This window comes from Podarcis cretensis (genome assembly GCF_951804945.1).
Source record: "Podarcis cretensis genome assembly, chromosome: 9".
NCBI lineage: Eukaryota > Metazoa > Chordata > Lepidosauria > Squamata > Lacertidae > Podarcis > Podarcis cretensis.
The window spans coordinates 22,039,023-22,053,524 of NC_137178.1; the positions used below are offsets into that span (position 1 = coordinate 22,039,023).

A 14,502-nucleotide genomic window follows, 5' to 3' on the forward strand; every position below is an offset into this window, starting at 1 on the left:
AAAGGTTGTGAGGATAAACTAGAGGGAGAGATGAGAATGATGCACACCATGCTTGAAATCCTTGGAGTAAGCCTGGGATAATAAATAAATAAAATGAACATACTTCCCTTGCTCTTTCTCTCAAGTTGCCTTTTCTCCTTCACACACAGTGCTTCCACATTTTTGCCTCAAACCTTTGATTTTTTTTTCCTTATAAGAGCTGAGAATTCAAGTCAGCTTATCATCTAAAGCGGCACTGGGAGGCATGGCTAGAATCTGGGTAAAATTCAGCTGGCATATGGCAAAATATGGCAAACTCCTGCTCAGCCATGAAGTCCACTGGGTGACCTTAGGCTGGTCATTGTCTCTTAGCCTAACCCACCTCACAGGGTTGTTGTGAGGATGAAGTGGAAGGGAGATAACAACGCACACTGTGCCTTTAGCCTCTTGGAGGAAAGGTGGGCTATAAATGTGATATATAAATAATAAAAGAAATGGGGGGTGGCAACTTGTGGAAGTAGCAGCACAAATAGTCTGTGTAGCAAAATTAAACTGCTACCATTCAAGCAAAGGGAATCAACATATTAATTTTCCGTGTTGTTCGTAATTATGACTGGTGCAGGTAGGTGGGTGTTGCAGGAATGGGCAAAAGAGATCTTGCATCTAGGACGCAGTGTAGGTTGAACGATCCGCTGGGACATGTTTGAAAGAAATGGCCCAGACATTCCACCCTCCTTTGCCAAAAGCTGATCTGCAAAGGACAAGCAGCTTAATGATGTGGAAGAAACCACCTCTGGAGCAAAACCCCCGAAGTGAAAGGCATCTTTCTTTGGCTACAATGGAAGTGTGAAACAACTTGAGAATCTCCTTTTCATCCCAAGGCGTTCTCTGTGATTTTGCAAGTAGGGCTACCAGAATGTGCATAAGCAGAGGGGAAGGGCTGTGGCGGTAGACCTTGTGCTTTGCATTCTGAAAGCCTCAGGTTCAATCCCTGTCATCTCCAGATAAGGATGAGGAAGACTCCTGGCTTGATCAGCCCCTGAAGAACTGCCACCAGTGTCAGCAGTACAGTGGACACTCGGGTTGCGAACGTGATCTGTGTGGGAGGCACGCCTGCAACTTGCAGCTTCCGCAACCCGCAGCGCCACGTCCGTGCATGTGTGGATTGCGATTCAGCGCTTTTGCGCATGCACCGAAACCCAGAAGTAACCCGTTCTGGTACTTCCGGGTTTCGGTGCGCCCGTATCCCGAAAATGCGAACCTGAAGCATCTGTAAGCTGAGGTATGACTGTACTCAGCTAGATGCATCAATGTTCTGACATGGTACAGGGCAGCTTCTTCTGTTCCTTTAGCCTCACTTAAGTCATGCATACCTGAATGCAGGGATTGCTACCTAGTATATTCAACAGACAAGGCAACGGGGTGAGAGCCTCCTACCCCCATGGTGAGGATTAAACACATAATAGCATGCTCCAGAGATTTAGTGTGAGGAGCCATAGGTTCATGCACATTTTTATTGAGTAGTAATATAAAATGCTTTTTTTTTTTCATTGTTACAAGTGCATGCTTTGATTGCCAACATTTCATAAGTCAAATTACAAAGGCAAGGCTGTAGGCTGTAGTGAATTACTTGGGCACTTATACAATTGTTAAAAAATATCAGTGGACTGCTTTTGTTGGTTTTTCATCTTCCTTTAAGAATGAACCAGTTGTAACCCGTAACTGATATACAAAGGGAAAAAAGTGAAAAAATTACACGGTTTGTGGCACATGACAGAACGTAACAAAATGACTAAACCATCATGACATTAACAGTTATCATGCATTTAGTTTCACATGTAACTACAAACTTAGTTTAAATTTCACAAGGTTTGCTAAACATGCTAACCATCGATATGTGCACTGACAAGCTTATATTAAAAACTTTTAAGAATACTCTCCCCCTTAGATTTTTCAAAGCTTTTTTTTTTGATTACAAAATTTCAAAGGCATTAGCATTTTCTTTTTAGAGAATATAAAGTACGCCAGTACATACATTTCCAGTATAAGTCAGACCACTAAGCGCATTACAGTCCCATACAGGCCTATACAGCCAATTTTTTTTTCTTAAAAAACATGCATAGGCAGATTTTTACAGAATATAGATGCTTTCACTGCACTTAATATGGTGTCTTGTTCACTATACTTAAAAATGCACCACTCATAAATATTTAAATTCAGCAAGCCACAACCAAGACTTGATTTACCAAAAAGAAAAAGAATAAAGAAATGATTCCTAAATATAAACAGCAAAAAGAAAAGAAAAAAGGAGTATCATTATTCCAGTTTTATTTTCCTTAAAAACTTAAAAGAAAAGATTTCTCACTGCCAAATTAGTTAAGGTAAATGTTATATTTAAAGAAGGGCATTCAAGCACACTAAAGAAACCTGAGGTAAGCATAATCTGTACAAAATTAAACTGTCCTTTTTGGCATTTTTAACAAATTTGCAACTTTTTTTTTAAGATTGCCTAATTTATTTTTTTTAAGATAGCCATCGTCTGACAAGAGTAGCAAAACATTATCAATAAATAGTCTCCTTATTTAGTTTGTACATCACTTTGTTAAAAATGTTTTTGATGTTGTCCATGTTTAGTGCTGCAACTGTAAACGTACAATAGTTAGTAAGAAATCAGACAAAATTGTCATGTCCAGTAACATAATAAAAGGCCTTTCAGTTAACATATCGAGAAGTTTCCAATGCAGTAGGAAAACATGTTCATTCCCCTAACTTTGCAATATATACCAGCATTAGCTTTCATTTAGTTTTCTACAAGCATTTTAAAGGCATATCCAAGGAGGCGTTGAACCTCCACCCCCCACCCACCAAAATAAAGTCTACTATCTCTTCTTAGATGATATTGTAAACTGAATCCAACACCTGGCCCCCAGAGCAAGTAAGCTATCATCAGAGGCAAGAACATCCCACTGCTGATATGCAGCAATCCCATCATGCCCTGCAGCTCAAAAACAAAAAAATCACAAGTTGGAAACGGTCACTGAATATTGCTGCTATTACTGCCATTACTGTCAGTGCCATTAGTCTCTGAGGAGATTGCCTTGTTGATGGAGTTAAGGTTGGCATCGGATGGCATGGCATCTCTGCGAGGGGGCATCCGTTCGTTAATCCGGTCCAAGCCTTTGGCTTCTTCAAAGCTCGTGATCTTATGCTGCGGCGAGAATCCTTTGATAGCTACACAGAGAATTGGGGGGGAGGAAAAACAAAAACAAAAACAAAAACAGAAACAAACAAACAAAAACAAAACAAACAGAGAGGAAAGGAAAGTCAATGGCGACAAAGTGTTGGCATTTTATTAGCTTACTGAACAGTCAACTGAGTTGAGAAATTCCTTCACGGTGAAGAAAATAAAATGACAATGCGATTAAAGCTTCTGGATGGATTTGGAAACAGCTAGAAAGGAGATAGCCAATGTATCTTGAAAGTTTAAGATGCTCCCAAGAAAATTCAATTCTGACATTTTATTTGGTGGTTCGGTGTGGAATGAACTTTTTTTTTCCAGGAACAAGTAGTGCTCACAGAAAAATAACAAACTAAAATCTCCTGTCTTAAAAGTGTAGGGTCCAGTTTCACACATATTGGTGCAGTGAAGCCATCACGATATTTTCTGCCCTGTCAACTGCATGTAGTGAATGTATGCCTCCTTGTGGTAGCAACTAAATTACAAAAGGGAGCTGGTTTGCTGTTGTAAACGGCAGCTCCCACATGTGTCTGTACGAATGAAAGCACTGGCTTGAAACTGGGAATGCAAAATAATCTTGCAATGACTTTAGGGTATTAAAAGAAAATGTCTGAACTGGTCTTGAGTAATAAATGGTTGCGATGTCCTCATAGTCTCATTCGTGATAGAATTCTTGTTGATTTCCAAGGGAGATTTGTTGTTGTTGTTTTCTTTGGAATAGGCAATGCAGGATGAATTTAACAGCAGAGCAGCCGTCAAGAGGCTTCGCAGAAATGATGAAACATTCAGAACTATAGGTTGCCCAAGAACTCTGGTTTGTGGCCTTTCAATAGCCATATTTCCAGGCGTGCCAACCTCATTACAGAGGTTGTATGATGCCAAATGAGGACTTAGGTTCTCCTTTTAACAAGCTTTGCTAGCCAGCTTCAAACCTTGGCTAAGATTCCTGCCTAAAAACTAGGACTCTGGTTAATCTTTACCCCATCAACATCATGGTTGATGTTATTATTTGGAAGGGGGGTGGAGAGCAGTAGCAAGCTATGCAATGGTCCACTCCCTTAATCCTGGTAAACAGATTGTTCCCATTATATAGGAACCTGGATTGAGTGTTTATGAAATTTATCATACGAGGATACCCTTATAATGCATTAGACAGAAGGTCCTCAGTGTCTTCACTACAGAAGAAATGATCATACACTACTCAGGAACAATAACCTTCTCTGTCAGCCCTAGAGCACTACAGGATAATCTGGTTAAACTGCAGTAATTGAGTGTGACATGGATGCTGAATATCATTCTTTTTGGCATATTTGTCCTTCTTAACTTTGAAAGTGTAGGAACATAGGAGCCAGTAAGTGAATTTAAAAGTCAATGAACTTGCCCTTCAGCAATGACATTAGGAGTTCCACATTGATCTCACTAGGTATTTCACACATTCAATGAAAGGGAAAAAAATCAAGGGGCGTGATGCAATTCCATCATTTCAGGGGCTTACTTTAGTGTGTTTAAAACAAAAAAGGGGAAGGGCTCTGGGCAGCAATCCAAGAAACAGGCTTAACTTATTGGTTGCTGTTAATCCCTGGTGTGTTTCCCACCTCTTATTTTAGTAAATATATATATATAAATTGAACAAATATATATTTCAAGAATGTTGGTTATGTTTCTTTCTGCTGGGTTTCTTAACATGCAAGATAGCCAAGATGGTCAGTTAGTACCAGCAACATGGGGAGAGAATACTGGGAGGGCATGAGCGAAAAGGGAGTTGGAAACTGAATTTGCTCTTTGGTTTATCTGTCAAGAGGTATAATCAATTTTGTTCTCCATTAGGGAGAAAGCATAATCCTTTCTGAATTTTGAGATGACTTCCCCCCGCCCCTCATATTTCTCCTTGAAGGCAAAGTCCCTGGTACTATTAAACCACTTGTGTTGAATTTTGTGGCAAGGACAAATCCTCTCATGCTGACATTTTGCCAACCACCGCTGTGGAAATATGGACTGCAGACAGATACAGAGGACCAATTCCCCTTCCCCCCATGTGGTGATTTCTTTTTTTCCTGCACTTTTTTTGCTAGGTGGAAACCACTGCATACTGGGCCATCTGAAGGGGTGGAACATAAAGATGGCTTTGAGGCTATCATGGCTTCTGGAAAAAAAAATCAACAATTTAAGTCAGTGGATTGGATCCAAGGAGCTGTGAGCGGTTCCATAAAATGTGTGCAAGATTTCCACACAATGCTAGAACAGATAGGGCCTTATTCTTCAGCTGGAACAAGAGTCTGTGCAAGTAGAATAATAGTGGAACACTTGTAGAGAAGAACGCTTGCACACTTTTCTCAAGCAAGAGACCCTAGTGTAAAATGGCCCTTCCTGAGGGGAAATGGCCCTTCCGTGAGTTGAAGATGCCTCCTGCATGTGGAAGGGTATCTTTGGATCCACTCCAAAATGCTTAATCTTTGCATGTTGGACCACTTCAGACAACATAGTTTGCTGTGGAATCTACCACCCTTGGTTGTCTGGAAACTTCCCTTCATCACTTGTAACCCACATGTTCCCACCTATTCCCCACAAATTTCATATAGGTTTCATACTACAGATAACTTGAACAAAGACTCATAGCAGAACATTCAACCCCGGCCCTCTTAAAAATTCACCACAGTGCTGTCAATTTTGATCCAGTCCTTTGACGTAGGTGTATAATGAATGGCAATGTGAAGTGTACGGCAGTTTAATTTTGCAGGATGTTCAGCTGTGATTGGATGTATGAACACCTAGACTCCGTCAAAGGCCTGCACAGGCCCCTAGTAAACACTTGTTTATGTAAACAGAATCGTTATTAGATTTCCCAAAGGCGATAGCTTTTCAGATCAATCAATCAATCAATCAATCAATCTTTGGTTACAGTGCAATGTAATGATCAATAAGAAGTTTAACTTTAACAACGCGTATTCCCAAAATGGGACGCACATCTTGGTGTCAAGCAGACATATTTATACACCTTTGTGCTGAAGAATGTGCTCTGCTGCAGTTGCTGGTCAGACAATGATTATTAGCAGTTTACATTGAGAAGTAATACTAAAAACACAACACAGTCACAGAAATCACAGGAAAAAAAACAGCCAAACTGTCAACAAGAATGCACATTGCAGAGTAGAATTTGCCAACAGGAATAGAGAATTCCAACATAAATAGCAGCTCACTCACTGCTATTTAAAAAGCAGTTGTATTTTCTCTTACTTATTGCTAAGAATTTTGTTCACTCCTGTAACAAAAAGATCAAAAAACAGATAGGAGGGCCAAAATGGCAGTCTTACTCCATGCCAACAGAACTAATGACTAATGATTTTCTTCTTTTTTTTGGAAAAAAAACTCATGTTTTAGGGGGGCAAGAACAAAATACAACTGAGTAATTTTTTGGTTTTGTTTTAAAGGGGAACTTTTGAGAGTCTTCATGCAAAACAATTTGAATTACTAATTTAATCATCGTGTATAGAAATATTTCAGTATGCATCTGGAGATCTATTAACTGTACAACTAACAAAATTGTTTTAAGAGCTGAAACAAAAGGATCCCTGAGAAAGGCAGCTTGAGGTTTTGCATTCAATATCTTCGACAGTAATTCATTTGTGCTGGTAGTCATTTGAAATGGTGTTGGTTTTAATAGCTACATTAGAGAAAATTCCCAAAACTTGCAGGGGAAAAAACCTCCTAACATCTCTCATTGTTTTAATATTTTCCCCCTAAAGGGACATTTTAAAATATACTAAATTACAGTGAAGACTCGTTCAAAAATCACTTTCACTAGAGACCTCAGCAAAGGGAGAACCCCATTCAACTTTAGCGTTCTCTCAATTTTCAGATATATCTTAAGGTGACATGGGGAACTGATTGATCCCCCTTAAGGGAAACTGTTTGTTTGTCAAATGGCTTTTACTAAAGTGCTGCCATGCCCCCTTTGAGTTGCAAGCTTTCTTATCCTTGTGCAATACTGATTCAGCACTTTAAGCTTAATGGACACAGATCAGAACATCGCTGCAACTTTAAGAAACAACACCAACAACAAAAGGAACACTTTCCCCTTTAAAGCAAGTAAACTTAGGTTAATACTGAGCCACAATTGTTAGCTCAACACCCACACACTCTATACAAGCTACAGCAAAAATGAATACACCCAGCAGAGCCCTTCTCTGTTGTAACAACAACAGAAAGGGGTCTGGCCAATTTACCTTCATCAGCCTCAATAGCCTCAACAGTAGCTGAAGAGAAGAAAGGGGTAGCAAAACGAATGAGAAAAATGAGCAGAGGATTTAACTCTAAGAACAAGTCAGTGAATAGCAAAGGAGCTAGTACACTTGAAGGTTACTGTAAGTGCTGGATTTTGACACAGAAGACAACATAGAATGCTACACACAAAACAGACACAGGTATCGTAATTTGCAGGCAATAGATTTCTTTTTCTTTTTTAATGTGGGGGGAGTGAAAGTTACTCATTTGTTCTTAAATATCTAATAAAATAAAATAGCCACATGGATTTAATTGAAATGCTATACCGTATTGTTCATAAAATATACAAAGTTGACGGTATAAAAGGGTGGCTGCAACACTGAATGGGGCAGTTTAGATTGCAGAGTGTCCAGTAAGACATATCGTGGCATTAAGCCAGTGGACGAAAGTACCAGCAATGCAGATCAGCAAAATACTGAAGCACCCTTTGGTCAGCAGAGGGACTAAGGGAAAAGATGGTTTCTGATAATTTGGGGAAATATTTTCCTTTTCTCTTGGATGCCTTTTTTTTTTTTAAAAAAAAAAAACAACACACACACACTAAAGAAATACTGAAAAGAGCTTTCAGTGTTCAATATTTTGTTTGTGGGTTTCCTTGTTTAGAGTGGCACAGAACACCATCTTTTCAAGTGCCCCATATTGTTAATTTTTTAAATTAAAAAACTATGTTTTAATTTTATTTAAATCTGAACTACTGGCAGAACAACTGACCATTTCAAAATTGCTGGTATTATAGCATAGATTTCAAACCACCATGGCCTTTTAAATAGGGCTTAAGAAGCATTTGCAAACAGAAATGAACAAAGAAGTTAATATTAGAAATGCATTGTTACATTATAGCTTGAATGTCTTTTTGACAGCCAGATGCACCTAAATCCACATTGGTATTAATTATGGCAGCAAGGAAGCCTATCTGCCCATAGAGAAACATACTGGCCTGGGTCTGGTTTAGAATGTTGCATTTTTTGTAGTTGCAAAGATTAATATGGACTGAGATCAGTGGAATCTCATCAAGTGTCATCTTGAATCAAGGACAAGTTCCCCCATGGAATCTATAGCCCTCGGGTGCAGCAAATAAGGTAACTCAATAACCAAAATAAATATGCATAATAAATAAGAAAGAGGAAAGAGACAATAAAACTTAAGATGAGAAAAGGGATCAAACCAGCACAATACACTAAAAGAATGGTCACTAAGAATGTACACATTTCACACAATATATTGCTCATATTTTCTGTTAATACATAGCACAGTCAGCAAAATGTGCTTAACAGAAACTATGTAGATTTCAGTATATTTGGTGAATGGTGCAAGGTGTTAACTAATGGGTTGTGTATAGTAATGTTTCACTAAGCTATAATACTGCAGTATGAGGGAATTTCCCAATAGCCAGGCTTTTGGACAATCTGACAGAAGCAATTGTATCAAGACAACAGATTTTTCTCCCCCCCCCCCCAGGATGGGTGGGTGATAAAATTCTACGAATGTCAAGGGACTAATAATATGAAGCAAATCCCTTATGTGCCTCAATAATTCCATTAGTGTGACAAACACACTTTGGTCATCATACTGCAGCATTTACAAAGCAGAACGTTACCATATGTGTAACACACAAGCCACCAAAAAGAGAGTTTACCACAGAATACCTGAATCTTCTAGATAAAGAGAAAAAGAGACAGAAAGGGGGAAAAATACAGGAAAGAAACTCCAGGAAAGAAATGGGAAAGTTAGAGGCTGAGACTGAGTTATTGAAAAGGCGAATCTCCATGTCTCACAGTTAAAAGCTACATCATAATTATGGTTGGACACTCATGGGTGCATGTTACACAATAGTAAAAACAGAAAACAGTTAATACATTAAAATATTTGACTGTGGCTCCTTACTTCAAGAGGAAAATTCTACTAGCTATAGCGCTGCTGCATAACTCATACAAAATATGACTTGAAACAGTAAGTGAGAGAAAGTGCCTCAGTGCTTGCATATAGAGCAAAACCACCATTAAAACGTTCTTCCCTTTATTCAAGTAAATTGTGAGTCTGCCGTATGTGGCATTAGTTATTCACAAGCCATTAGTTATTCACTGGCCCTCAGAAACTGAATTCCAGTTACAGAATTCCAATACTGCAGTTCTACATGAAGAGGAGAAAATGAAGAATGCAATTTGGTAGTTATCAGCTGGCCTAAGGGAGGATTGGCATGTTGGCCAATAATTTGCAGTTTTTCCACATACGCAGCGTCTGCCATTTTTGTAAAGGGAGAGAGGTCATGCTCAGGAAGTTGCTTATGAATACCATACACTGAAAAGCAAACTTGCATGCTTGCAAGCACAATGGATGGGAAAGAAAGCCTTCTCAAGCTTTGAAAGATGGGATTCCCAAGCAGAGGACTTTCTTCCCACCCTCTTTATCCGTGGCCTTTAGAAGCTGTCAACTAAGAAGTTAGACAGGGCAGATGAGTTTCACTCCAAGCCTGATCCACTGTATTTGGATTCAGGTTACCTGGGTCTCTGGAGCAGGTGGGGAGGCAGACATGTCTTGGGAGGGGAAGCTCAGGTCACTTACTTGGAGCTTTAGCTACTGCCTGCCAAAGCCTTTGGCACTGTGCTCCCTGGCTTGCTCCAGTATTCTGCATGTGATACAGTATAATTAATGATGTACCAGCAGCAGGCCCCTCCCTACAATGATGCCTGGCTTACCTGACTGCAGGCTAAGGTGGGAGGCCCAACGGCAGTAGAGGAAACCTGAATAAAGCACTGGGATCACTGCATTATGAGGAAACGAAAGCGGTTGCTGCACTGGTGGGTCCAGATGCATGAATTCAGCACAGGACCTGCCCTGCAGTTGACTTGTTCACATTTCTGCCATTTAAATCACCCCATAATGTAGTTCCTGTGAAAGACTCTTTGGGAGTTGCATTGGTGATAAGTTAAAATGGTGGATGCACTGGCAAACATGGGGCACTACATTTCTGTCCATGCCAGGCCCTCCCTCCCTCCATTAAGAAGAAGAAGAAGAAGAAGAAGAAGAAGAAGAAGAAGAAGAAGAAGAAGAAGAAGAAGGGGGCAAACTGGGAAATACAAATGTCACTGGTACCACCTACTTTCCCAGGATCCCAGCTTTTGCCTGAATATCTTGTGGATGGGGACTACTTCTAAGGGAAGAGGTTTGAGAACTATGCAAGAAGGAAAACCTATTCGCATGCAGTGTATATGCTCCGGCTTTTGTAAAGTTAAGCTGCCAGAACCAAGATAGATATGTTTTTAAGCTATCACAGTAAGCTGGTGCAAGCCTCAATTAAGTTCCTCATGCTGATATGCCAAAGGCTTATGCATGGATCTCCACTAAATGTGGTTTCTGGATGGCTCAACCCATCCTAAATGAGTGGGGTCAGTGAGCAGCTTGGCTGTGTATGTGTGTGCTCCCCGTTTTTATATATAAAAAAACAAAAACATAAACCCCAGTCATTTAGATGAGTCTTTATGAGGCAGCAGTATCCCAGAGAAATAGCAGAGATGATTTTGCCCTTCACATGTGTAACTCTTCCCTATATATCCAGAGTCACCCCCCTCCCTTTAAATATTGCCAAGTATTGCAAACAGGGGTTGCGTGCATTTATTTAGTTTGGTTTTTCAGCCGAATTTTGTGCGCCAGTTTCTAGTCACTCTGTGGTCTCTCTCTCTCTCTCTTCTTGAAGAGACTGCATTTACATAGCAGAAAGGAATTCTGTGCTTTCGCAGCTGAATTTATGTACACCATAGCACACATTCACAAACATGCTTACCGCTTTGCAGAGTTTGTTTTCCTCCAGAGAGCACCCCACTGGGCAGCATTCCTGTTGGGGTCAACCCTTTCAGTGTCAGCACACTCTCACTCTCTTCCCTGGTAGAAACAGGATGAAGCAATTGTCAATTGCAGCCAGTAACTTATGCGGTCAGAAAGAAGAGAAGGGAAGAGCTAAGAACTTCCTCATTGTTTCTAGATCCAGCTCCAGCTGAGGGACACCCTTCCCTTCCCTCTGGTAACATCTTTATTCATTTATATCCCACTTTGTCATGGAACCTAAGGTGGAGTGCATGTGGTTCCCAGGCAGTCACCCATCCAGGCACTGACCAGACCTAGAACCGCTTTCCTTTAGCAAATCTAAAGCTCATATGGCCACAGACCATACCCTCGTTACATTTTTATAATACATGAGTTGTATCCAAAGTAGCACTAAGTAACTCAGGACAGATAAAAGGAAGTACTTTTCACAACAGCACATAGTTAAAGTATGGAACCAACTCTCACAGGAGGCACTGATGGCCACCAACCTAGATGGCTTTAAAAGAGGATGAGACAACTTCATGGAGAAGAGGGCTTCTGGTGGCTACTAGCAACGATGTCTAGGCTCTGCTTCCACAGCTGCAAACAGCAATGCCTCTGAATACCAGCTGTTGGAAACCACAGGAGGAGAGAGGGCTCTTGTGTTCCTGTTTTGATTGCTGGTTTCCTACTGGCATCCGGTTGACCACTGTGAGAAGAGGATGCTGGACTAGGTGGGACTTCCCTGTTCCACCTGGATCTTCTTATCTTCTTAAATCCTTGCATGACCAGAACAACATCCACTTGTGGAATAGGCCTTCCTTCCCCTCCATGTGCCCAATAAATCTGTTATGGCTGTTCCCTAACTCCTTGGAGCAGATGTGAGGATGGTGTAGCAAGCACAGAGGGCAAAAAGTTATGTTGTGCAAGTGGAGGTTGTCCAGTGTGTGCAATTATTTAGTTGGATGCCACTTATGTTGTTATGTATTGGATTTTTTTGTACTGCTGTAAGCCACTTTGGATGCAAATTTAGGCCTAAAAAGCAGGATACATATATAATAAATAAAACAACTGGTCCTCTACCTTCTAATTCTAATACAGTCGTACCTTGGATCACCTTGAGACTTGAATGTTTTGGCTCCTGAACGCCACAAACCCAGAAGTGAGTATTCCAGTTTGCGAACGTTCTTTGGAAGCTGAATATCCGATGTGGCTTCTGATTGCATGCAGGAAGCCAATTAGAAGACGCAGCTTGGTTGTCCAACGTTTTTGGAAGTCGAACTGACTTCTGGAACGGATTCCGTTCGACAACCAAGGTATGACTATACTGGGATAAGGAGTAGCAAAGACATGAGAAACACATTCCTGACTGCATCATTTTAATGCAAACTTCCTTGGCAGAGGCCTGCTATTAAGATTAAAATTCCAATTTATTCTTAATTAACACCTTGTTGGCACATCTTTGATAGCCATGCAGGCTTATCTTGTAGAGATATCAACAGCCTGATGTATTTGCATTTTAATGAATTTGCCAAGTATGCATCCTTCACGGCTATATTCTGATGAGGATTATAACCATTTGGAATTTCCATTATGTGCTGCGGCTTGGAACCCAATGATTTCATCTTCTTTGTGATTTATGACAGCATTAGATGTTTGGTGGTTTGGCATGAACTTGGAAATCCTGGTTGCTCCTGAATGGCTGCAAAGCAGCAGGGAGGAAGGCCAAATTTAGAGACACAGGAACATTGAAATTTGCCTTATACCAATTCAGATCATTGGTCCATCTAGCAGTTCTCTCTGGATGTTGAATGTTACTTTATTTGATGTAGGTTGCGTATTTTAAAGTTATGTTTTATTATCACATTTTTGTATTGCATTAGATTGTTATAAGGTGTACATTCTTTGTTTCATCAGCTTGTAAACTGCCTTGGGTATTGTAAGATACAAAGACGGTATACACATTAAAAGTGATGATGATGATGATCCAGGCTACATTCTGGATGAAACAGAACCAGTTTGAGGGAATTAAAAACAAAGCTTTCAAATGGCGAGTGCATCAACAGAGAAGCAGCATTTTATTAAAGCACCTTGTCATCCTTGTAATAAACAGTAGCAAAGAAGTCATACCTCAGCACAGAGAATACTCGAGCCATTTTGCCTATTGCCCGGATCTTGTTCCTTATAACTTCTTTCCGAGCTGCGGCTGTGGCACCTATAAGGGGAAATAATAATAATAAACATGAAGAATTAAAATGTTTAGTAGCTAGTAATGATAAATTTTGAGTGCTTTTTCTAATGCTTTGGCAGCCTGGCTTCCCAGTTGAGAAAGATATATCAACACCACAGAATTAGACCATTTAAGCCTCCCATGCCAATGTGGTTGTTCGGGACCACAGCAGTTGTTTGTAATATTGGAAAAACCCTTTCAGCAAACCAAAACTCCCTTATACTCCAAATATCCCAACAATTATAGGGTTAGTTGTCTCCTTCCTTCCTAAAAATGAAAATTTAACTTACTAAGCAATCCCAATTTATCCCTATTGAAATAAATGGGAAAGAGAAACTATTAAGTTTGGGGCCCATTCTATTCCTACCAAAATATCGAAGCTAGGGTAGAAAACATCTTAGCAATTTCTGCCCCTGCCCCCCAATACCTTCCTGTGTATACAAAAACCAACAACAAAACCACTACAAACCACTGCAGGGAGCCTGTGGAAGTCTAGGAGTAAAATTTTTTATCCTTGGGGCTTAACTCATCTCCAAATTGCCTTTATCTTGACCCAGCAGTTAAAATATTTTCAAAGCGCAAACTTGAAATAGTGACTTCTTATTTCTAATGTTCTGAGTGAGGAATACAGAGCACCAGCTCAGACTTAGGAAGCAGCAATCCTAACTACAGAAATAAATACACTCAAGCCTTCACCATCCATTGCAATTTGACAGGGAGTGCCTGCGACTGCATACCACTGGGGCTGACTCAGGACGTTTGGTTGACTCCCCATTCCAGGTGCAGAACAGCCCTCCTGACTGGCAGCTGAATCTTACACAGGTGGTAGGACAGTGTTCTCCATCACACCCGAGGAAAACAGGCTAGTTTAAGGGCCTCAGGGTAGACATTAAGGCCAGCAATAAAAAAGCTCTGCTATTACTGGGGCCCAGAGCTCAAGAGGCACAGAAGGGTCTGCAGCCACTCTCAACAT

At 40.4% G+C, this 14,502-nt stretch overlaps 1 protein-coding gene across 5 annotated transcripts in view; it reads right to left on the minus strand.

The window, feature by feature from the left end:
- Window positions 1-1,479: 1,479 nt before the first annotated feature.
- The window catches only part of PPP3CA (protein phosphatase 3 catalytic subunit alpha), a 186,103-nt gene continuing 173,080 nt past the window's right edge, over window positions 1,480-14,502 (minus strand). For 3 of the 5 annotated variants that reach the window (XM_079990249.1, XM_079990248.1, XM_079990250.1), the window contains 4 exons: window positions 13,430-13,514; window positions 11,280-11,377; window positions 7,441-7,470; window positions 1,480-3,210 (listed from right to left, as the gene is read on the minus strand). In XM_079990249.1, coding sequence (XP_079846375.1) covers window positions 3,014-3,210; window positions 7,441-7,470; window positions 11,280-11,377; window positions 13,430-13,514 — 410 coding nt within the window. In that variant the 3' untranslated portion in view covers window positions 1,480-3,013. The remainder of the gene's footprint in view (window positions 3,211-7,440; window positions 7,471-11,279; window positions 11,378-13,429; window positions 13,515-14,502) is intronic. The other 2 variants (XM_079990251.1, XM_079990252.1) reach the window with 1 other exon arrangement.